The following is a 19,161-nucleotide window of genomic DNA, read 5'->3' as shown; positions in this document are numbered from 1 at the left end:
ATGTTGCTGATTGTAAAGAGACATGACTGGATCTGTCAAGTTGAACTCCCTTGTTGCAGGAATCTATTAACTGTGACACTTTAACTCTTCTCCTTTACTTTTTTTTTCCCCCTCCTTACTTATTTTCTTATTGTTTTTCTTCACCTCACCGTTGCCACTTATTCTTTCCCCAGTGCAGTGGAAGGAATAATGGCCATGAATTTCGTTGACTGGGACAATGACGCTGTCAAAATTGCAGAGAAAGCAGCCAAGGAGGCAGATCAAGTAGTCATAATTAAAATCATTAATGTAAGTCCCTCTTCTGAGAAATTTGTGGGTGGGGAAATGGACTTGGCTTTGACGTTCTGAGTCTTAGACTCATCTGAAAGGGGAAGACAACACACATCATCTTGGGTAATACCAGCTGTTCAAAGCTTAAGTGAAAGGGTTTACCTGAATCATGAAAACCTGTTCCGTAGCCTGCAGTTGCAAGTCTGCATGCCATCATGTAACTTTGAACTAAAAAAGCTAAAAATTCTTCTCTAAAGAGAAAAAATCACTCTTGTGTTTTGGCAATAAAACGGGGCCTAGAGGGTAATGCCACGGCAGGGCATTTTTGACAGAAACAGCAACAAGGTAGTGCTAAAGGTCCCTCAGACAATGTGCATACAAAGTGAGTTAGGATGATCCAGAAAATCCACAGAAGCGGAACATAATTTCTTGGCTCTTATTTGCTTGACTACAGTTCAGTGCATCAGTCTGGTACCTACTAATCTTAGAGGTACCTTAGGGAAAAAATATATTAAATTTAGAAATTCCAGAGCTTCTCTGCTGTCAGAGTGGAGACAGATGTCATCACTTTCTCTGAGATGGCTAGTTACACATCCAGACTGCAGGAAAACTGACTAAAACACGTCCAAACCTTGCAGTGCTATGCCAGAGTCTTACGGCTCCCAACTTAGAAACCGTTCATGTTTTTCCCTCTTTCCTTCCATCCCTAGGAACTCCAGAGAAATGAGAGTGGTCTGATCAGAAACATTACTATTCCAGAGTGGGCTGCCTGTCTCAATATTTCTGTACACCTCTCACCATCAGGTCTGAGGGCCACTGCAAACCTTCGTTTGACCGCAGTATGGTCTTCTGAGTCACCAACCAGCAAAGGAACTGCTTCACTTCCTCTTCTTTTTTGTCACACAGCTGGTGTTTACTTAAGTTGTCTTGGCCTCCGAGCATGGGAAATGAGGGGCAGAACACCAGAACAAACCACTGGCCCACTGAAGAAGTCTCTGTAATTGTCACCTGGTAATAGGGTGTTCCAGATCTGATGGCCCTGGACATGGAAGGACACCTAGATAACAGAAAAATTTGGAAGAAATAGGTTCAATGGGAATTTATTTTGTTTTTCATTAAAAAATGTATTCTACTATAGTTTGTTCTAAATCAGAAAAGAACTGTACTATACAACAGTAAAGACAGGGACACAGTCATCTCTTCAATGCTTAATTATTAAATCTAGACTACTATATATTTGCTCACTGGCATTTCAGTAATCATTATCTAGTCTCAAGCTATCTACGTACTCCCTGTACTTAGATCAGTGTAGGAAACTACATTAATAACTGTAATAGTATAACAAGTAGCTATAACAATAACTATAATTATTAAATAATAGGATTGATTCTAAAACTTGTACTGCCATATCCAGCAATGGCCGCATATCAGAGAATTTACCTGCTGATGATCGTGTAAAAATGAGGCAATGAATTGGTGTTTACTGAAAAATAGACCTTATACACCGTCATATAACAAGCCTATGATTTCCAGTTTTAGAAAAGCTAAACCATTTGCTGTTCTCTTCCTTTTTTCCCCCAATGTACATATGAGAATTAGAAGAGTAAATCTGATGATAGTTATGTTCTTTGTTGCCGTCCTGACTCTTCCAAACTACAAATTTCCTGCTGGTACTTTTCAACAAATTCCCTCCCCACATTCCCCAAGGCAGAGTCTCTCCTTATGTTCACAGCAATTAGTACCCAGGTAAAAACACAATCAGACTTTAACAGCAAACATCACGAACCAGAGGCATCAGGCAGGTAACTTCCTACACCGAGTGGATGCCTTCCTCACTGGGCTAAGGAAGTTGCCTCCTGGTCACCAAGGCGAGCACCTCTGGTGCTGGCAGGACACCCAGCAGATCCCTTCACTGTGGTGCATGGCTGGGCAGGGTCCCAGACAAGGGTAACCTCAAGGAGATCTGAGAGAGCTGCTAGGAGCCCCACAGCTCCACCAGAGTAGTGGGTGGGAGTTTGTCAGGGTCAGGAGCAATGGCGCCCAAGCTCCTCTAACCATGATTTGCAGCACAACATCCACGTAGCTGCCCCCCCTCCTGCTCTGTGAAAGTATGAGTCGTGAGGCAATCAAAAATCTGGAAAGCCTAGGGCTTGTTTTGTTCAGACTAACCTATCCTAGCTGCTGCCTTTGCATATTCAACACCCTTCCTGGAACACGCTGGACAAGTTCCACTTTATGAACCCCCATTTGCCACCAACAGAAGTACAGAGCAACTTCTGAGTTGCACAAAAACCAGGTTCCTCAGGACACAGCAAGTCAGCTTAGATCTGGTTTAGAAGAGCTGCAGACATGTGATAGAGACCCAAAGTGTGGCAGGGTCATCCCTGTGTCAGCACTGTCGAGTACATTTCCCTGTGGATCACAGGCAAATCTGTCTCACGCTTCCAGGTGTTGGTTTTTGAGAGCATTGCCTTCTGGATCATGTGGGGATGCTGCCCAAGATGTGCTGTAGGTCCATCCTGAGAGCTTCACTCTGCTTCCTAGGGCTCACTTCCAAGTCTCTCATTTTCACTTCAGGCAATAAAACTTGTCTTTTCACAATACAAAAGGGAGGAGGGGAAGCAGAGTGTCAAGATTTGGAAAATCAGTGCTAATGCCACAACCACTTCCCAACAAAGGTGACAATGTCAAGGCTCGGATCTTCCATTTAACCCACTACTATAAAAAGATCAATTAGAAGTAAGCTTTAATTCTCATGATGAGTTCTGCATGACAGAAAAAAGAACTTCCTCCTGAAAGTTAGAGAGGGGAGGGAGCTATGAGTCACTCTCAGTCCAGAGTATCATTTTAGAAACAGCAGTGAGACGAAAAAGGGAGAAAGGGGAGCAAAAATGTCAGAAAATATCATTTATGCTGATTTGAACTTGGCTCAGGCAACCAGTCCCAGACAACAAAAGGTCACTGAGGTCCAAGGTAGGTCAACTGATCTGCGCTGAGCTTTTTTTGTATTCTTCAGCCTCTCTAACACACATCTTGAAAGACTGCCATGGAGCACCAAAGCCCCAAAGGGGACAAAGGAAATGTGAGGGGTAGTGCTGTGAAAAATGTGCAGGTGGGGTGTCTGTGTAGTTTTTCAATCAAAAAAATGGGATTGTTAGAAGCTCTGTATTTTGAGAGTTTCTGGTTTGAGATCAAGAGTAGTTTCTAGCAGTGTAAGAGATGATTCCACAGCTGAAGGCCAATTGGCCCTGAACTAGGCATGTTCTCAGGCAGCAGAGTCTGATTCCTGCAGCGAAGTGATCAGGAGATTGAGTGCCTGATGTTCCGGTGTTCGGAGCAGTTTCATCCGTAGCCTGTTTCTTCTTCCTGAGTGTGGTAGGCATTGCTTCTGTTTTAATTCCTCCTGCCTTTGTCTGTACAAGCTACTTTTTAATAAATCAAGCACTAAATATTTCATGGACAGATTTGTTTTGTTGTAGTATAAATGTCTTTGCACAATTCTAAGCTAAAATTTTTCTTTCTTGAAGGCTCTAAGAGTTATTGCAGAAGTATTAACTTTTGCGCTGGTTTTGCTACATTGGCACAAAAGTGCTTCCTAAAACAGAAAGCTTCATGCATTTTGTTCCACTTTTTTTCTGTCCTTTCTTTTTTAACTTTGTTATCTCATGGACAGAAGTGATAGTCTGTATTTCTTGCCATCCTGTGCTTGTCTTTTGCATCAAATGTGATCCCTTCCCATTTGTGTTCAGATGGCTGGAGTTTCTAATGCTCCAGGAAAGAGCATTTCTATTATCTCTTTCAACACATTCCTTCACAGCTAAATTGACAGGCACTCGCAATAGATGCCACCTGAATAAATGTTCCATTATCCTCATAACCTCATCCATATACTCCTACCTATAGTTTTTATACACTTTCAATAGCATTTTTATGTTTCTCTACTTGTGCCTCTCAACTCTTTTCTTCCAGGCATTCACTTAATTTATGCACAGTATTTCCCAGTGATTGCACAGATCTTGTAAAGAAGATCTCAAACACAGGCTTCTGTCTCCATGACTTTTTCTTGCAGTTTGTTATTTTCTCTTTGATCATGAATTCCCTGGATCTAATGCCACGTTCACAAAGGAAGAAAATTAACTGTTTTAAGTAATTTAATTACATAAACCATAAGAAGGCACTTAAACTCACAGAAGACATTAACACTGTGTGATGATAGAAAGAAAGGGGCTCAGTGCTCTGTATCAGGATGGTTTTGAAGGTTTTATAAAATTGCAACTTTGTATTTCTTACTTCTACATCCTTCTAATGTGTCCTTGTCCTTCCTTCCTTTCTCACCCACATGCTTTCTTCTGTACTCTTGTATTTCTTATCTGCAGACCTTAGAATAGTTTGCACTTTTCTCACCGTCTTGTCATTAACTAGTGATCTCTAAAAATTTAGCCTGATATGCAGTTTTCAATTTTGCTTCACTGATGTAGCCATTCTCACCACTAATGCTGATGTGATTTCACTAAGACGATGAGGCAGCCTTAGCCATTTTTCTCCATTTTCTGTTTAGATTTAAAATACATGGGCACATGCCCATGTCTCCTGTTATTGTCTGCACTGAGAATAAGGCAGGTCTGCTTCTGCCTATAGCAAATCCTCTAAGGTATGAACGCAAAGGACAAAAATATTATTTGGGCACAATTAAACACAGTCACATAAATCAGTTGCTGTCATGCCTTTAGCATTTCTCATAATTTCAGTCATTTTTGTTCAATTTATGATATTGCTCAGCTCTCTCTGTTGGTTTTGTCCTGTTTTAGGTTGTACATATGCAGAAGTGAAAATGCATCCCATAGACACAAATGCTGCAGCTAGCTACACATCATCAGGTGAGTTTTGAGTTGTCTGCTAAATTTATATAAATTTAAACATTGAGAAGAGAGGAGGCCATTCTTTGTTTTCCAAAAATGCAGTGTTATAAAACTGTACAGAAGACAGGAAGACACAGTTGTTTCTTTTACATCGCTAGAAAAGAGGCAGCTGACGTGTTGCGTTCTGTGCAGCTGAACACTTGTTGGCTTCTTTGGTATAGAAATACAAGGATATTTGGGGACAGACAAAGAAAGCCGCTAGTCCCAAACCCTGTATCCGACACTGGGCATAAGTGAACAAATAGAGATAAGAAGTATACAGGCATACACAGAATCATAGAATCATGGAAAGTGTTAGGTAGGAAGGGAACTTGAAAGGTCATCTAGTCCAACCAATCTTCTTCTAATACTTTCAACATGCATGCATCTACACAGGGGTGTACTGAGACACATGTGTTTCTATTTACATACTCTCAGTCGATACGTCTTCTTCCTACTTGCCGAATCTCCCATTGGTTCTATAGACAGCCCTGATTTCTACAATGTCCTTTGATGAGGGGATCTGTAGTTCTTTTTAACATCTCATGAAGAACCAGCTGCTTTTTTTTTCTCTGAACTGGCCTTCTATTAGTTCCTTCTATTAGTTCTCCCTGACAGAGACAGTAAACAGCCAAAGCCTATCTAAGGTCTCCATGGGTCTCAGGATAGTATATAAACTCCCTGAACTGAGATATCTACCCAGGTCTTCCTCAGTCAACCCTAATACCAAGGATTAATTTAGCTTCACTACGATGACTTTATCTTCTGAGTGCTTCCTGGATAGCCTACCGTCCACTGGCCTACAAAACCATGTGTTTCAAATCTTTTCCTTCTCAAGCTCTATTCTCTCTATTTGTTTCCTCTTATTTATAATCTTTGATGTCCTAGGGTTTCTGATTCATTTAATGTCTACAGCCACAGAAAGTTAACAACTTGCTGTGTCAACTTCCTTTCGCTTGTTCCCTGGTATTCTTAGGAGGTGTCTTGTATTTGCTGTGTGTTGACAGGATGCTGTCCTTCAATAAGATCTGGTCAGCATGTATGGATTTCATTCTCTCTTAGCAGTCTTTTTCAGCTTCTCTTTAATAAGCATTATCTCTTTCCTGTAGTTCCCCTCTTTTACTCACGAGCACTCTATTTTCTGTAGGTAGACTACTACTATGATGACTGTCATCCGTTTAACCACTTCCTCATATACACAGCATATTGGGATGTTGTTCAGTGACCTAACCACAGCTGTCTGGGGCCATCTGGGATGCATCAGGACATTTGATCTGGCATCAGTATGCAAATCTGGGAGGCCATAGATTCTTGGAAGCCTCATGTTTAGCACAGAAACATTATAGTATCGTAGAATAGTTTGAGTTGGAAGGAACCTTAAAGATCATATAGTTCCAACTCCCTTGGCATGGGCAGGGACACCTCAAAGTCCCATCCAACCTGGCCTTGAGCATTTCCAGGGAGGGGGTATCCACAACTTCGCTGGGAAACCTGTTCCCTCATAGAGAAGAATTTCTTCCTTAGATCTAACCTAAATCTACTCTCTTTCAGTTTGAAATTCTACCACTACACTCCTTGATAAAGAGTTTGTCATCATATTCCAGTAAGACTCCTTCAGGTACTAGAAGGCCACTATAAGCCTTCTCTTTGATAAGCTGAACATCACCAACTCTCTTAGGACATCTTCCAGATCTGTGCAGTTTTCTGATGTCTGATGGTATCTCAGATGGTAGAAGCCACCTATTTTCAGGTACCCAACACATGAGCATTTTAGTTTAGAGTGGGATATTCCAGGCCTTCACATCTGATTTTTCAGACTGTTAACATATATGTAGAATCATAGAATCATAGAATGGCCTAGGCTGGAAGGGACCTTACAGATCATTTAATCCAACCTCCCTGTTATGGGCAGGGACACCTCTCAACTAGATCAGGCAACACATGGCGACCGAACAGGGAAGCAGGTGTGACATTGTTGTTGTTTCCTTAACACTTTATTTAAGTGACAATTAGGATTGCATGTTCTGCTTAATTTTTTCTTCTTTTTTTAATAAAGGCTAATTAAACAATTAATGTTCTAATACAAACAAATCGGAACTGATTTCTAATTTTTTTTCAGTTTCTTATCCTCCACAGCTATTATTTGATAGCTTTTGTGGGAAAATTGTGCCAGTCCAGTCTAAAACAGCCACCTCAGTACAGGCATGCAAAGATATTTTAAAAATCTACACTTGACCTTTCATTTTCCAGCGGACACAGTGGTTTTGAAGTCACGTGAAATGTTAATATCACCCCAAACTGAATTTTAGCCTCTGTCAGCTTCCTGTTCCACATTTTAAGAGCTACTTACAGCCTTCCGCCCCTGCCAGCTTGCTACTATTAATTTTAAAGGTCCTTTAAAATCTTTTAGATGTTACATCCAGCAGCTTGACTCCCTTGCAGTTAAGATGAAATCTATTCATCAAGAGTGTTTGCAGACCTTGCATTAGATGCATCCCAAATCCCTGAAGAATCACAAATCTGTTTCCTTACCCCATCTTCTTAGACAGGTCGTAAAGTGCTGCCTTTTCATTTCTCCCTCCAGTGCTGCATAGCATACTGGCACCATTTCTGCAATTGCCACCTCAGGACTCCTGGACACTAACTTCCTTCCACAACCTGTCATGCTGCCACTAAAACATCTTTCCCATCTTCCCCGTCTTGTTGGTATCAACATGGACCAGTGTATCAGTTGACAGTTTGCACCCATCAGATAGGTTTGCTGAAGAGTGCAATTCACACGTTTCCAGGGTGCAACCGTTTCCTGATCAAACTTCCTCAGGCAGAAAACTTGACAGCACACAGTTCTTCTTGAGTGCCATCTTCTTTCAAAGACTGCTTCAAAACCAGTCTAGTTTAATACTACACTAATCACAGCCACTTCTTAGCATTTTAGTGATTCAGATACAAACACACGGGTGGGTGTGAAAATGAGGTTACCAGACAGACCAGACCAGATATCGACTGCAGTTAGAAGGAAGATTCAGGGTGGCTTTCTCATTTATCTTAAACTATTTACTTTACAGAACATGGATAAAAGAAGCAAAAACCTCAGTCAGGTTTTCAGGTCTCAGTTGTCCCACAGACATCATAAACTTCAAATATAGCAGAAAAGGTAGAGAAGTACTCTGGCAGATATGTGAGGCAGGAGGAGATGGAAAAGCTCTCCTTTAGCTTTTAATCCAGTGTCTGATGAGTCCACTAAAGCACTGAACACACTATTTGTCCCCTCTGTCACAGAGCTACCCACAAACAGACAGGGCATCTACTAAAAATCAATATATATTCCAACTGGAAAACGACCACACACTTAGACAATGTATATTGAAGATTCAGATGCTAGTTGGGAATATGTTGCTGCACAACTTAGTACAGGAATTCACAACTATTCCTTTTTAGAAATATGATCAAAAATGCAACACACTCACTCAAAAAGGGGAAGAACCCCCTGCTCACTGCTACCCAGGAAGGGAATTACTCATCCACAGGGTGCAAGGGGTCATTCAAGGGTATATCCAGCTGTATCACTCGTTGGGTGGGTGAGGGCTCTCAGTCTCGGGAAGTTTCTTTGGGCAACGTCCCAATCCAAGGGAAAGTCGCCAAGTGCAGACCTACTGCTCTGAGGAGAATGGACTGAAAAGGGAGAGCAGTCTCAGTGAGTTTTAGTGTTTATTGTGGATCGTTATTTCTTGGTTATTCTACTCAATATGCGAGCAGGTTCTCAAGGGGGAGTACTCTTCACCATTAACCCAGATTTCAATACCGTGGTTCATACAGCTTAATAAAAATTACAGTAATTGTAACCACAATTACCATTCAAGAAAATCCAAATATACAAAAAACTTTCTCCAAACAGTTAATTGTCAGTATAGCAACAATTGTTTCAGAGTCCTTTACCACTTTCTTCATTTTGGTGGTCTGATTCTGAAATGGTATTAATGTGTTCAGGATATGAATGCTTCTGTTCCAATCCACAGTCTGTGACATTTTCATTAGTGGGTAGAAAACTATAAGATCATCATTCAGGCAAATCCTACTGCCATTTTCACCACAACATGGTCAAGGTGTTGGTTGTCACCACTGCCAGCAGGAGCACCAAGCTAGTCCGCTTCTCCATTGTCCTCTAAGAAAACAGAGAGCTGGTCTCAGTCTAGAAACCCAGCGCAGACATCAGGGATTATACACCAAGCGCTAATATGGTGAGTTTTTCTGCTCCCATCCAGGGCTTCCTAGGCATATAAGCCTCTGAATTTTGACAGGGTCATGGGCACAATCCCAGTAGAGGGTAGTTTAACCACTACAGGTTGGTCCCTGTGTGGCTGCAGTGGGACCTGATCCCTTCTGTCATCTGATATGGGGTCAATGCTTGTTAACAGTCCCATCGGAAAAAAAAACAACTTGAATTTTGTGGTTTCCGTAGCTTCCCCAGTGGTTGTTAACAATCAAGACAGCCTGTGGTAATCGTGTGTGCCAGTTGTAGTGGGAGACATCGGCATGTCTTTTAACTAGATCATTGGTTCATTTGACTGTACTGTTAGTCTGAGGATTATAGGGTGTATGGAATACCCATACGATATCTTCCTCTTGAGTTCCATCTTGCACCACTGTGGCTGTAAAATGAGATCCATTATCACTTTGAATGAACTCAGGAGTGGGTAAAATACTAAACCACTTTCTCAGTGCTTGAACCATCTGATCTCCAGTGGCTATGCTAGCAGTTGTAGCCACAGTCAGTCCTACCACCACCTCTAACCCAACCAAAATATATCTCTTCCCATGGGATGGTTTCAAAGGGCTGATACAATAAGGTGTATTGTGTCCCTCCCAGGTGAAGGTAATTTGTGATTTGTCCTTCTCCCTTAGGGGAAGCATAGAAACCATGTCTTTGATATCTACAGTGGCCATCCATGAGATGGGCCTGCATTGCTGCTACTATTCAGGTTATATTTGGAACGGCAGCTGATAGTGGCAGAGTACTGCTACTCAGTTTTCTATAATCAATTGTTAAACACCACCACCCATCAGGTTTATGAACTGGCCAGACTGGAGAATTATAGGAGGAATGGGTGCAGCTTGTTATCTGTTTCTTCTCCAGGTCATCAGTCACTTCTGTAAAGCCCTGTTTAGCTGTGGCTGGCACTGGGTGTTGTGCAACCCTGGTCACTGTTGATTGCAGTAGCGCAGGAAGGAGCTGCAGAGTGCTAATGCGAGTGACCTCCACCCTGTGACCGCCAAAACTCTGTACATGGCTACTTGGCAAATACCAGCACCTGCCTGCTAATACATCAAACCTCAGTATATCCCCCTTATAAGGTCTTCAAGTCTCCACCTCAGAATGTCATCTGCTTCTTCCTATGCAGACAAAAGTCTGGGACAATTTTCTGTTGCACCTGCCTCCCTTATTATGTTTAGAGTTTTCCTTGAGGGCCTAATTCCTAGCCCCTTGTCTTGTAGATTAAATAGAACATTAATTTGGGCCCCTGTTTCAATTAAGAACTCTAAACTTATTCACTTTGGACCCACAGGGTTATGTATGTAAGGTTCCTTGTTAGGGGAACATTGGCGAAAATTCACCACGTAGCGTATGTGGCCCAAACCCCACACCGGAGTTTCTGGTTTTTCAACCTCTGTATTCTTCTCACAAGGGTGCAGAAGGGTTAATCACACTCTCCTGCAGAGGAGGAGCAGTTGCCTTCATTTCTCTGGGGCATTAGTTTTCTCCTCCAGCAAATATGGTCAGTGGGCAGTCCATGCAGCACTGCCCGGGGTACCCCAATGTTAATGCTTTTTCCCATAGGTTCTTCCCTCCTGTATTGTGGATTCAATCTGGTTTTCTCTGGAATGATGAGAAGGTGCACAGTTGAGCCTCCATAATAATTCCTCTATCACCCTCCTGCCAACTACACTAATAATGTAGCGGCGACACCCACAAAACTGACAGCAGACTGAAATTGGTTCTCTGGCAGGGCCCCATTTATACCCAAGTTGAGTCATCAGATCTTATGGCTGTCCTTGGCAGGTCTCTAGGGCAGAACTCTTCCCAGGTCTTTGGGAAGGCCTGTTCCCAGGATGGAGGCAACTGCCAAACCGTCTTGGACCTACTTGTGCTCTATAGCACCCAGTCAGTACCCAATGAGTTGACAGACTAATGAACATCACAATGATTTCCTGAAAGTCAACAAATAATTATAAAAACAGAAAGAGAACACAGATCAACTCCTCTGAAAAGTTTGCTTTGCTGAGGAGTGTAACCTCAGGTTATTTATTTGGTAGGTTGACTGGGCTTTGCTTTTGTACTGTTTGAGAGAAGAGATAAGGATTGTGATGAGTACTTAGTTCTACTATAAAGTGCAAAAGAATTTAGCAAAAAATTCTACGCGATGGCAGAAGAGTTCAGGATAAATGTCTGTGATGGAAAAAAATGCATTCACACTGTATCTACCACAAGAAGAGCAAATACCTGGTGGGACAGCACTGAAGGGCTGTGCCCAACATGAAAGACTTGTCTCAGTGTGAGCTTGAAAAGGGCATCTTTGAATGAAGACAAAGAGTTCATTTTCAGATATTCTCCTAATCTTTATTTTTTGCTGTCTATCTGTAGGTAGAAGATGTTGCTCCAGAAGACATGCCACTGTATTTATTGCTGTGATAATCCTCCTATTGGTCTTAGCTGTGTGTCTGATATTCCTGTGTAAGTCCTGCCAGTAATGTAATAACTGCAATGAATTTGTGACTTTCACCTACTGAATGACATCAAAGACATGCAATCTAAAACCAGTAGCAACAGACTAGTGTGAAGAAAGAAGACAGTAGTTTTGAGCCAACTGTGGCTAAAATGTACAAACAATAAATAATTTATTACACAAATATTTTCAAGAAAAAAGTCAAGATTAGATAATGCCTGTATTGTGATTGCTATGCAAGAGAATATTTCAAGACGATGATCTTATATCTCATCACCAAGATGTCCATAACACCAAAAATCTTGGCATGAATATGAATAAACCTCATTTGAAAGGGGTAGCTAAGCCAGAATTTGCTTATATATTTACTATTACAATTCACAATCCAGCAATTTATAAAAGAGTAGTTTGATAACTGCTTTGCACCAGGAGATGCCAGTCAATTATGATCCCAGTTTTATTTCAATCGAGATGCAAAGAGGTGAGGAGGAGGCATTCTGTGTGGGGTGTTGGTGGGAGTCAAAGAGATCCAGAAGAGCTCTGACAGTGTACGGCAAAATGGTCAGCCATTCAAAGCACAAATTGTATTCTTATTTCCAGATCACCCAACTACAAGCAACACTTCCGACTCAAAACTCTCTTCCAGCTCTTCTGAAGAGGCAGGAGGTAGGTAACTTTCTTGTCGTTCAAAAGACAGTTTCCACAAAGCCTTTTAGATCGCCTTTTAAGGGGTAGGGGAGGGTATTTTTTTATTTTTTCCTTAAGAAAAGCAATCCAAAAAAATCTGTCATCTCAGCAATAAACCGCCTTATTCTGTACACTCGTCGGGATGAGTTCTCAAGTCCAGAGAGGTTTCTCATTTTCATCTTCTTTAAAAGTAGTGCTTGTGCAGCATGCATTACTGTTTCAGAGGGAAGAACAGATTACTCCCTCATGCTCGTGCAGAGGAACCTGTGAGGCGAGGTGAATGGACATGAGGATAAGAACCCCTTGGGCATCACAGCATTGCAGTGAGCAGGATGGATCAAAATCATCCTGCTTTTCAAACACCCCTTCATTCTCAGCATGTGAATGAAGTACAATTCCCTTCTGCTGTTCAGGAGGTGCTATATAACCAGCAATACTATATTACAGACTGACTATCTTCTCAAATCGTATCACCCTTTCCAGGTCCCATTCTCTGTTCCTCCCAGTACTCTGCCTGGCAGTAGAGAGAAATGTTCTTTCTTTCAGTAACATCTCTATTGCCGTATTTTGCAGCAGCCAAGTAAGACACTTGAAAAGAGAAAGCTGGTTTTTGTCCTAATCATTCCACTTTATCTCCTGAGGAAAGATTTAAAAGGTTGGTTTACATTATGTGTGATTCTCCTTCTCTCACCCATGCCTAGTGACTCTCAGACCAATATTAGCTACAGAGACCTCCAGGGATTCCAGGTGGCCTGGAGAAAATGATAAGCCAGACAACATATGTACTTTTCTAGTTGTAACTTACTCTCTTACAATTCATTTGAAATGGGATCCTTTTGTGCGTGTGAACTTGGATTTTTCATCTTTGTTCTTCCTTCCTGCAGGCTGCCCCCAAGGCTGGGAAAAAAATGGGGGAAATTGTTACTTCTTTTCTGACAAAGCAGAAATAAAAGACTGGAATGCCTCCCGTAAAGAATGTACTGACATGAATTCAGACCTGGTGATCATTGACAGCAAAGAAGAACTGGTGAGATCTCATTTCATGGGGCTGCCTCTAGGCTTGCTTGACCTGTATCCCAAAGGGCTGATGGGTTACACTTCTGTCTTCTCCTGTGAGATGTCTTTGGGGGTCTATAAACTACTAGCTCTATACACCAAGCATTCATACTGTATGGCAGCAAACACCCTAATAGTAAGATGCCTCTTGGTGGTTAAAGTCCTGCATCTGGAAGCTTCTCTCTCCAGGTGTGCTCCCATGGGAAGGAGCAAACTCTCTGCCTTGCTGGGTTGTGCTTTAAAGACACTTAGAACACAAACACAGACCAAGCAAGTCAAACAGACACATGGTTGTAAGAGCCATTGTTTTCACAAAACCTGAAGAGGCTTTCCCATCACAATCTGAATAGAAAAGCACATCCAGGTATCAAGTAACACCTGGCTAACTACAATGTATAACTCTAAAGGTATCACAGGTATCTTACTCTACTTATTTTATTCCTAAGAACCCCCAGGAAGAGACATGAGCATAAAGGAAAACAGAAAAAGTCAGTCTCTGAAGCTGTGGAAAGACACGGTGTGATGGGATGTACGCTTTCTTCCTGCGTTGGCTATTTAGCAGCAAGATTTCTATGTACGACTGGCGAAGAAAATTAAATTCTAATGGATTATCAGTGTTTGTGTCTTTTCTAGTTATACCTTTGTCTACGGTCAAGAGGTGGTTACTACTTACTTGGTCTCACATACTATGCAAACGAGAGCAAGTGGAAGTGGAATAACAACATGGAACACAGCACAGACATGTAAGCATATTCCATCAAGTCACTGGGCTACAATGTCTGGAAACAGTAAAAAAATCCCATCCCAGAGGTAACAATAGGGAGTACAAGCAAGATCAGGGACTGCAATTTGTAGCAACCTGATTCCTTGAGACTCGGATGTTCCAGCCTATCCCTGAGACAAGTGTGACATCAGCACTATTGAATGGAGGCTGCCGGAGCAGAGGAAGGTCTCTGGAGGGGAAAGTGTAGCCCACATACTGCTGTTGAGGTCTGGGGAAGAAACTGAAGGAGTGGGAGGGAGACTCCAGGAGGGCAGCTTCTGATCCCACTGCCGATAAGACAGCTCAGCAGTGAGTCCATGTGCCACTGTCTTTCATGGGAGGGATACTGACTGCATTGCATCCAGCTGTGGTCGGGAATGAAACTAAATCTGACTTTCTCTCCCTGTTCAGGTTTCGTATAGGCGAACGCGTCCATGACTATTTCTGCTCTGTCATTGGACATTGCAAAGTAGAAAGTGCACCTTGCAGTGGAGCCTCAACAACAAAAACTATGTGTGAAAAAGCTGCAAGTATTTCAGATAGGGCAGAAGAAGACCTGAAAACAAGAGAACCAGGCAGGAATGTCAACTCTAGCTTCCTCTAGGAATGGCAGAAGGATTAGTCTCATTTACCTTTAGGTATCTAAATATCCAGTCAAAGGGACACTTATAGGCTCCCTCTAGATGCTTAGCACGTTCTTTCCCAAGACGGGTGCCTGACACTGCGTGAATTACCCTCTAGAGAAGCCTAAATTTTCAAGCATTAGGAGTCTAGGTGACTTGCTCATACTAGATCTCTGACTTTCAGGCAGTCACTCTTTGGGTATATAATTTCAACCTCAGTGATAGGTGTGATCACAAACAGATCCCATCTCCCAGAGACACATGCATATATGCCCACACATTCACAGCCCTGCTTGTGCACAAGGAGGCATTTCAAAGTCACCAAACACTGGTCTTCCCTGCAGCCACAAGGGAAGGTTAACACATTTTTATTTTCTGGACCTGGTAGGAAGCTGTAACTGCATTCATTGCTATGTGTCACAGACATGGTTGACATGACAATTCAAATGTTCAAATAAACCTTGCTGTGTAAAAGACTGTCTCTGTAAAAAAAACAAATGCACTGGATACCAGGCCCTGTGAGGATAAAATGGGATTCACCCAAAGGGAAATGATCCTACACCACAGCTCTGTGCATAAAATCACCTCTAGTCCTCACTAAGTCAAGGAAAATAAATCAGATTTAGACATAGCCCTGCTGGGGAAGTGCACACGATGAAGAGCAAAGGATACCACCAAAGCCTGCAAAACAGAGTTACAATAATAGCTCATCTGCACAGAAAATAGTCAGATCAAAACCACAGTTACCTGTAAAGAAACTGGTGAGAAGCAAGAGAGTCACCTAAGGAGAATGACAACAGAGCAGACTGTCCTGTTTTTCTTGGATAACGCTCAAAGGAGAAAATCCTGCAGGAAGGTTTTTTCTGCACAGAAAAGCTAGAGCCAACACCAGAAGCAGGTGGCACCAGCAGAGCAGAGATATGATCAGCAAACTGTCAATATTACCAAAGCTCTTCCAACGTGCTCCAGCAGCTATTGGAACCCTTGGCCTTTTGTGACTCTGAGGATTATCATTTTTACCTTGTTTTTTTGTGGCAGAATCACTCCTACTTAAAACAGCACTATTCATGGCTCTCTCCTTCATCCACAGGATGGAGAAAGTTCTGGGAATTCCTTGACGAAGTGACAGCAATGTCATGCTTTCTCACTGGAAAAAAATAAGAAAAATCTTTTTCTTAATTAAAGAGTTTATATTCAGGACATTGTGGCCAAGGGTGGTGAAAATAGAATTGTACAAGAAAAACTCTCTCATTCTGACTTGAAAGCATAGCTTGATGTTCCTTGATGTCCCCTCAAGCAATACTCCTCACTGCTCTCATTAATCAAGACACTTTTGAAACATACTTGTAGTTCTTTCAATGACTTTTAATCACCAAAGAACAAAATATGAATGTATAGGTGTATCATAGAATCACGATCCACACAACTACAGAATGTTAGGTGTTGGAAGGGACCTCTGGAGATTCTGTTTGTGACTATTGCCCCTTGTCTAGTCGCTCGACACCACTAAGAAGACTCTGGTCCCATCCACTTGACACCTGCCCTTTAGATATTTAGAAGCATCGATGAGATCCATCCTCCTCTGCTCCAAAATAAACAGACACAGCTCTCTCAGCCTTTCCTCATATGGGAGATGCTCCAGTCCCCTCATCATCTTAGTAGTCCTGCTCTGGACTCTTTCCAGTAGTTCCTTGTCCTTCTTGAACTGGGGAGCCCAGAACTGGACACAGTTCTCTAGGTGAGGCCTCACCGGGACATAGTACAGGGAGAGGATAAATCCCCTTGGCCTGCTGGCCACACTCTTCTTAATACACCCGAGGATGCTACTGGCCTCCTTGGCTGCGAGTGCACATTGCTGGCTCATGATTAGCCTGTTGTACACCAGGACTCCCAGGTCCTTCTCCCCAGAGCTGCTCTCCAACAGGTCAGTCCCCAACCTGTACTGATACATGGGGTTGTTCTTCCCCAGATGCAGCACTCTACACTTGCCCTTATTGAATTAGGTTTCTCCCTGCCCAGCTCTCCAGCCTGTCCAGGTTGCACGGGATGGCAGCACAGCCTTCTGGCGTGTTGGCCACTCCTCCCAGTTTTGTATCATCAGTGAACTTGCTGAGGGTACACTCTGTCCCCAGATTGAATAGGACTGGACCCAGAGTTGACCCCTGGGGGACACCACTAGTCACAGGCCTCCAACTAGACTCTGACCCACCGACCACAACTCTCTGAACTCTCTCCTTCAGCCAGTTCCCAACCCACCTCACTGTACGATCATCCAGCCCACACTGCCTAAACTTGCCTGTGAGGATGCCGTGGGAGACTGTGTCAAAAGCTTCGCTGAAGTCGAGGTAGACCACATCCACTGCCCTTCCCTCATCTATATGGCCGGTTATGTCATCATAAAAGACTACCAAATTGATCAAGTATGACTTTCCCTTGGGGAGTCTATGCTGACTGCTCCTGATAACCCTCTTTTCTTCTACATTCTTTGAGATGGCTACAAGAACAAGCTGGTCCATCACCTTTCCAGGGATGGAGGTGAGGCTGACCAGCTGTAGTTACCCGGGTCCTCCTTCTTGCCCGTTTTGAAGATTGGAGTGACGCTGGCTTTCTTCCAGTTCTCAGGCACCCCTCCTGTTCTCCAGGACTTTTCAAAGCTGATGGAGAGTGGCCTAGCAATGACTTCTACTGGATCCCTCAGCACTCGCTGCTGCACCCCATCAGGGCCCGTGCACCTGTGGACATCCAGTTTACTTAATTGATCTCTAACCCAGCCCTCTTCAACCCAGGTACATTCCTCCTTTCTCCTGATGCCCTCTGTGGTCTTCAAGGTCTGGGACTCCTGAGGGCCCTCCTTAGCAGTCAAGACTGAGGCAGAGAAGGCATTCAGTATCTCTTCCCTTGGAGCCACTGGTCCTAGCTTCCCCTAGGAGTCTTCAGCAAGTAGCAGCTCCAAGCAGCTCTGCCTCAGGGGTGACAGAGAGGGGGAAGCTGCTCTACAGCCACTGTGGAACTACCTGAAATCCATCAAACCTAGAAAACCACAGAAAGTCACAGGACTCAGGAGCAGAACAATGCTTACAAGGAAATCCATAGGAAGGGAGGACTGAAAGTGGTTTATTTACTCTGTTTCTGCGTTTTTGTTTTCCACAAAGTTATCCTTTTCTGATTTTGTTCTAGGAGTTTTTAAATATATCTTAAGCTTACAGCTGGGGATTCTCTGATTATCTTTTGGCATGCCCACTGCAAGGAAAGGGTGAAACCTTTCACACTAACTTGAACTTGCTCGGGGTCTCATCCCAATGCCAAGGACAGGGAATCCCAAACCAATCCAAACCTAACCTCTCAGAGCTCCTTTAGGTGGTGCTGGCAGAGAATTACCAGGCTGGTTTTAATTCTTTATGCAGTCGGGCTTTAGGCTCACACTCCCCTGGCTAGGTCAGGCTGACAGACTCAGCCTCTCAGGGCCCATCCCAGACATAGGGCAGGCTCTATTAGTGACCATGATACAGAAGAACTTGGGACTAAGGGATACCTCAAAGAGGTGTTCCTCAGAGCTCATCCTATTTTCATAGACCAATAGTCCAGTGTATTTCAAGCCAAATGCGGTCTTTGGTGGATTAACTGGATTATTCTGCTCAGTTACCGGGGCAATGTTCCTCCAGCTTCACTTCTCGAGGTGGTAACAGTTGTCTCCTCCACTTTTATCTGTGATGCCACTGACATAAAAACAGGGTTTCCATGCAGTTCTCCCCCTGTACAGTTTGATTTAACTATAATCATAGAATCATAGAACAATTCAGGTTGGAAAAGACCCTTGGGATCATCAAGTCCAACCATTAACCCTACACTACAAGTTCACCCTTAAACCATACCACCCAACACCGCATCTAAACGACACTTAAACGCATCCAGGGATGGCGACTCCACCACCTCCCTAGGCAGTCTATTCCAGTGTCTGACCACTCTTTCTGTGAAGAATTTCTTCCTAATGTCCAGCCTAAACTTGCCCTGTTGCAACTTGAAACCATTCCCCCTAGTTCTGTCCCTAATTACCTGTGAGAAGAGACCAGCACCAATCTCTCTACAATGTCGTTTCAAGTGACTGTAGAGAATTATGAGATCCCCCCTCAGCCTCCTCTTCG

The 19,161-nt window shown here is 43.0% G+C and overlaps 1 protein-coding gene across 1 annotated transcript in view; it reads left to right on the top strand.

The window, feature by feature from the left end:
* LOC104277854 (DBH-like monooxygenase protein 2) overlaps positions 1-17,439 on the top strand; it is a gene marked incomplete at its 3' end in the record, with an annotated part of 36,331 nt that extends 18,892 nt beyond the window's left edge. Inside the window, exons 9-10 of the mRNA XM_009874630.1 lie at positions 174-288; positions 17,260-17,439. Of these exons, the coding sequence (XP_009872932.1) occupies positions 174-288; positions 17,260-17,439 (295 nt within the window). The remainder of the gene's footprint in view (positions 1-173; positions 289-17,259) is intronic.
* Between the last annotated feature and the right edge of the window lie 1,722 nt (positions 17,440-19,161).

The sequence above is a fragment of the Apaloderma vittatum genome, unplaced genomic scaffold (assembly GCF_000703405.1).
Source record: "Apaloderma vittatum isolate BGI_N311 unplaced genomic scaffold, ASM70340v1 scaffold3218, whole genome shotgun sequence".
NCBI classification, from domain to species: Eukaryota; Metazoa; Chordata; class Aves; order Trogoniformes; family Trogonidae; genus Apaloderma; species Apaloderma vittatum.
The sequence above is the reverse complement of the archived record's forward strand: the minus strand, read 5'-3'. Positions and strand labels throughout refer to the sequence as shown.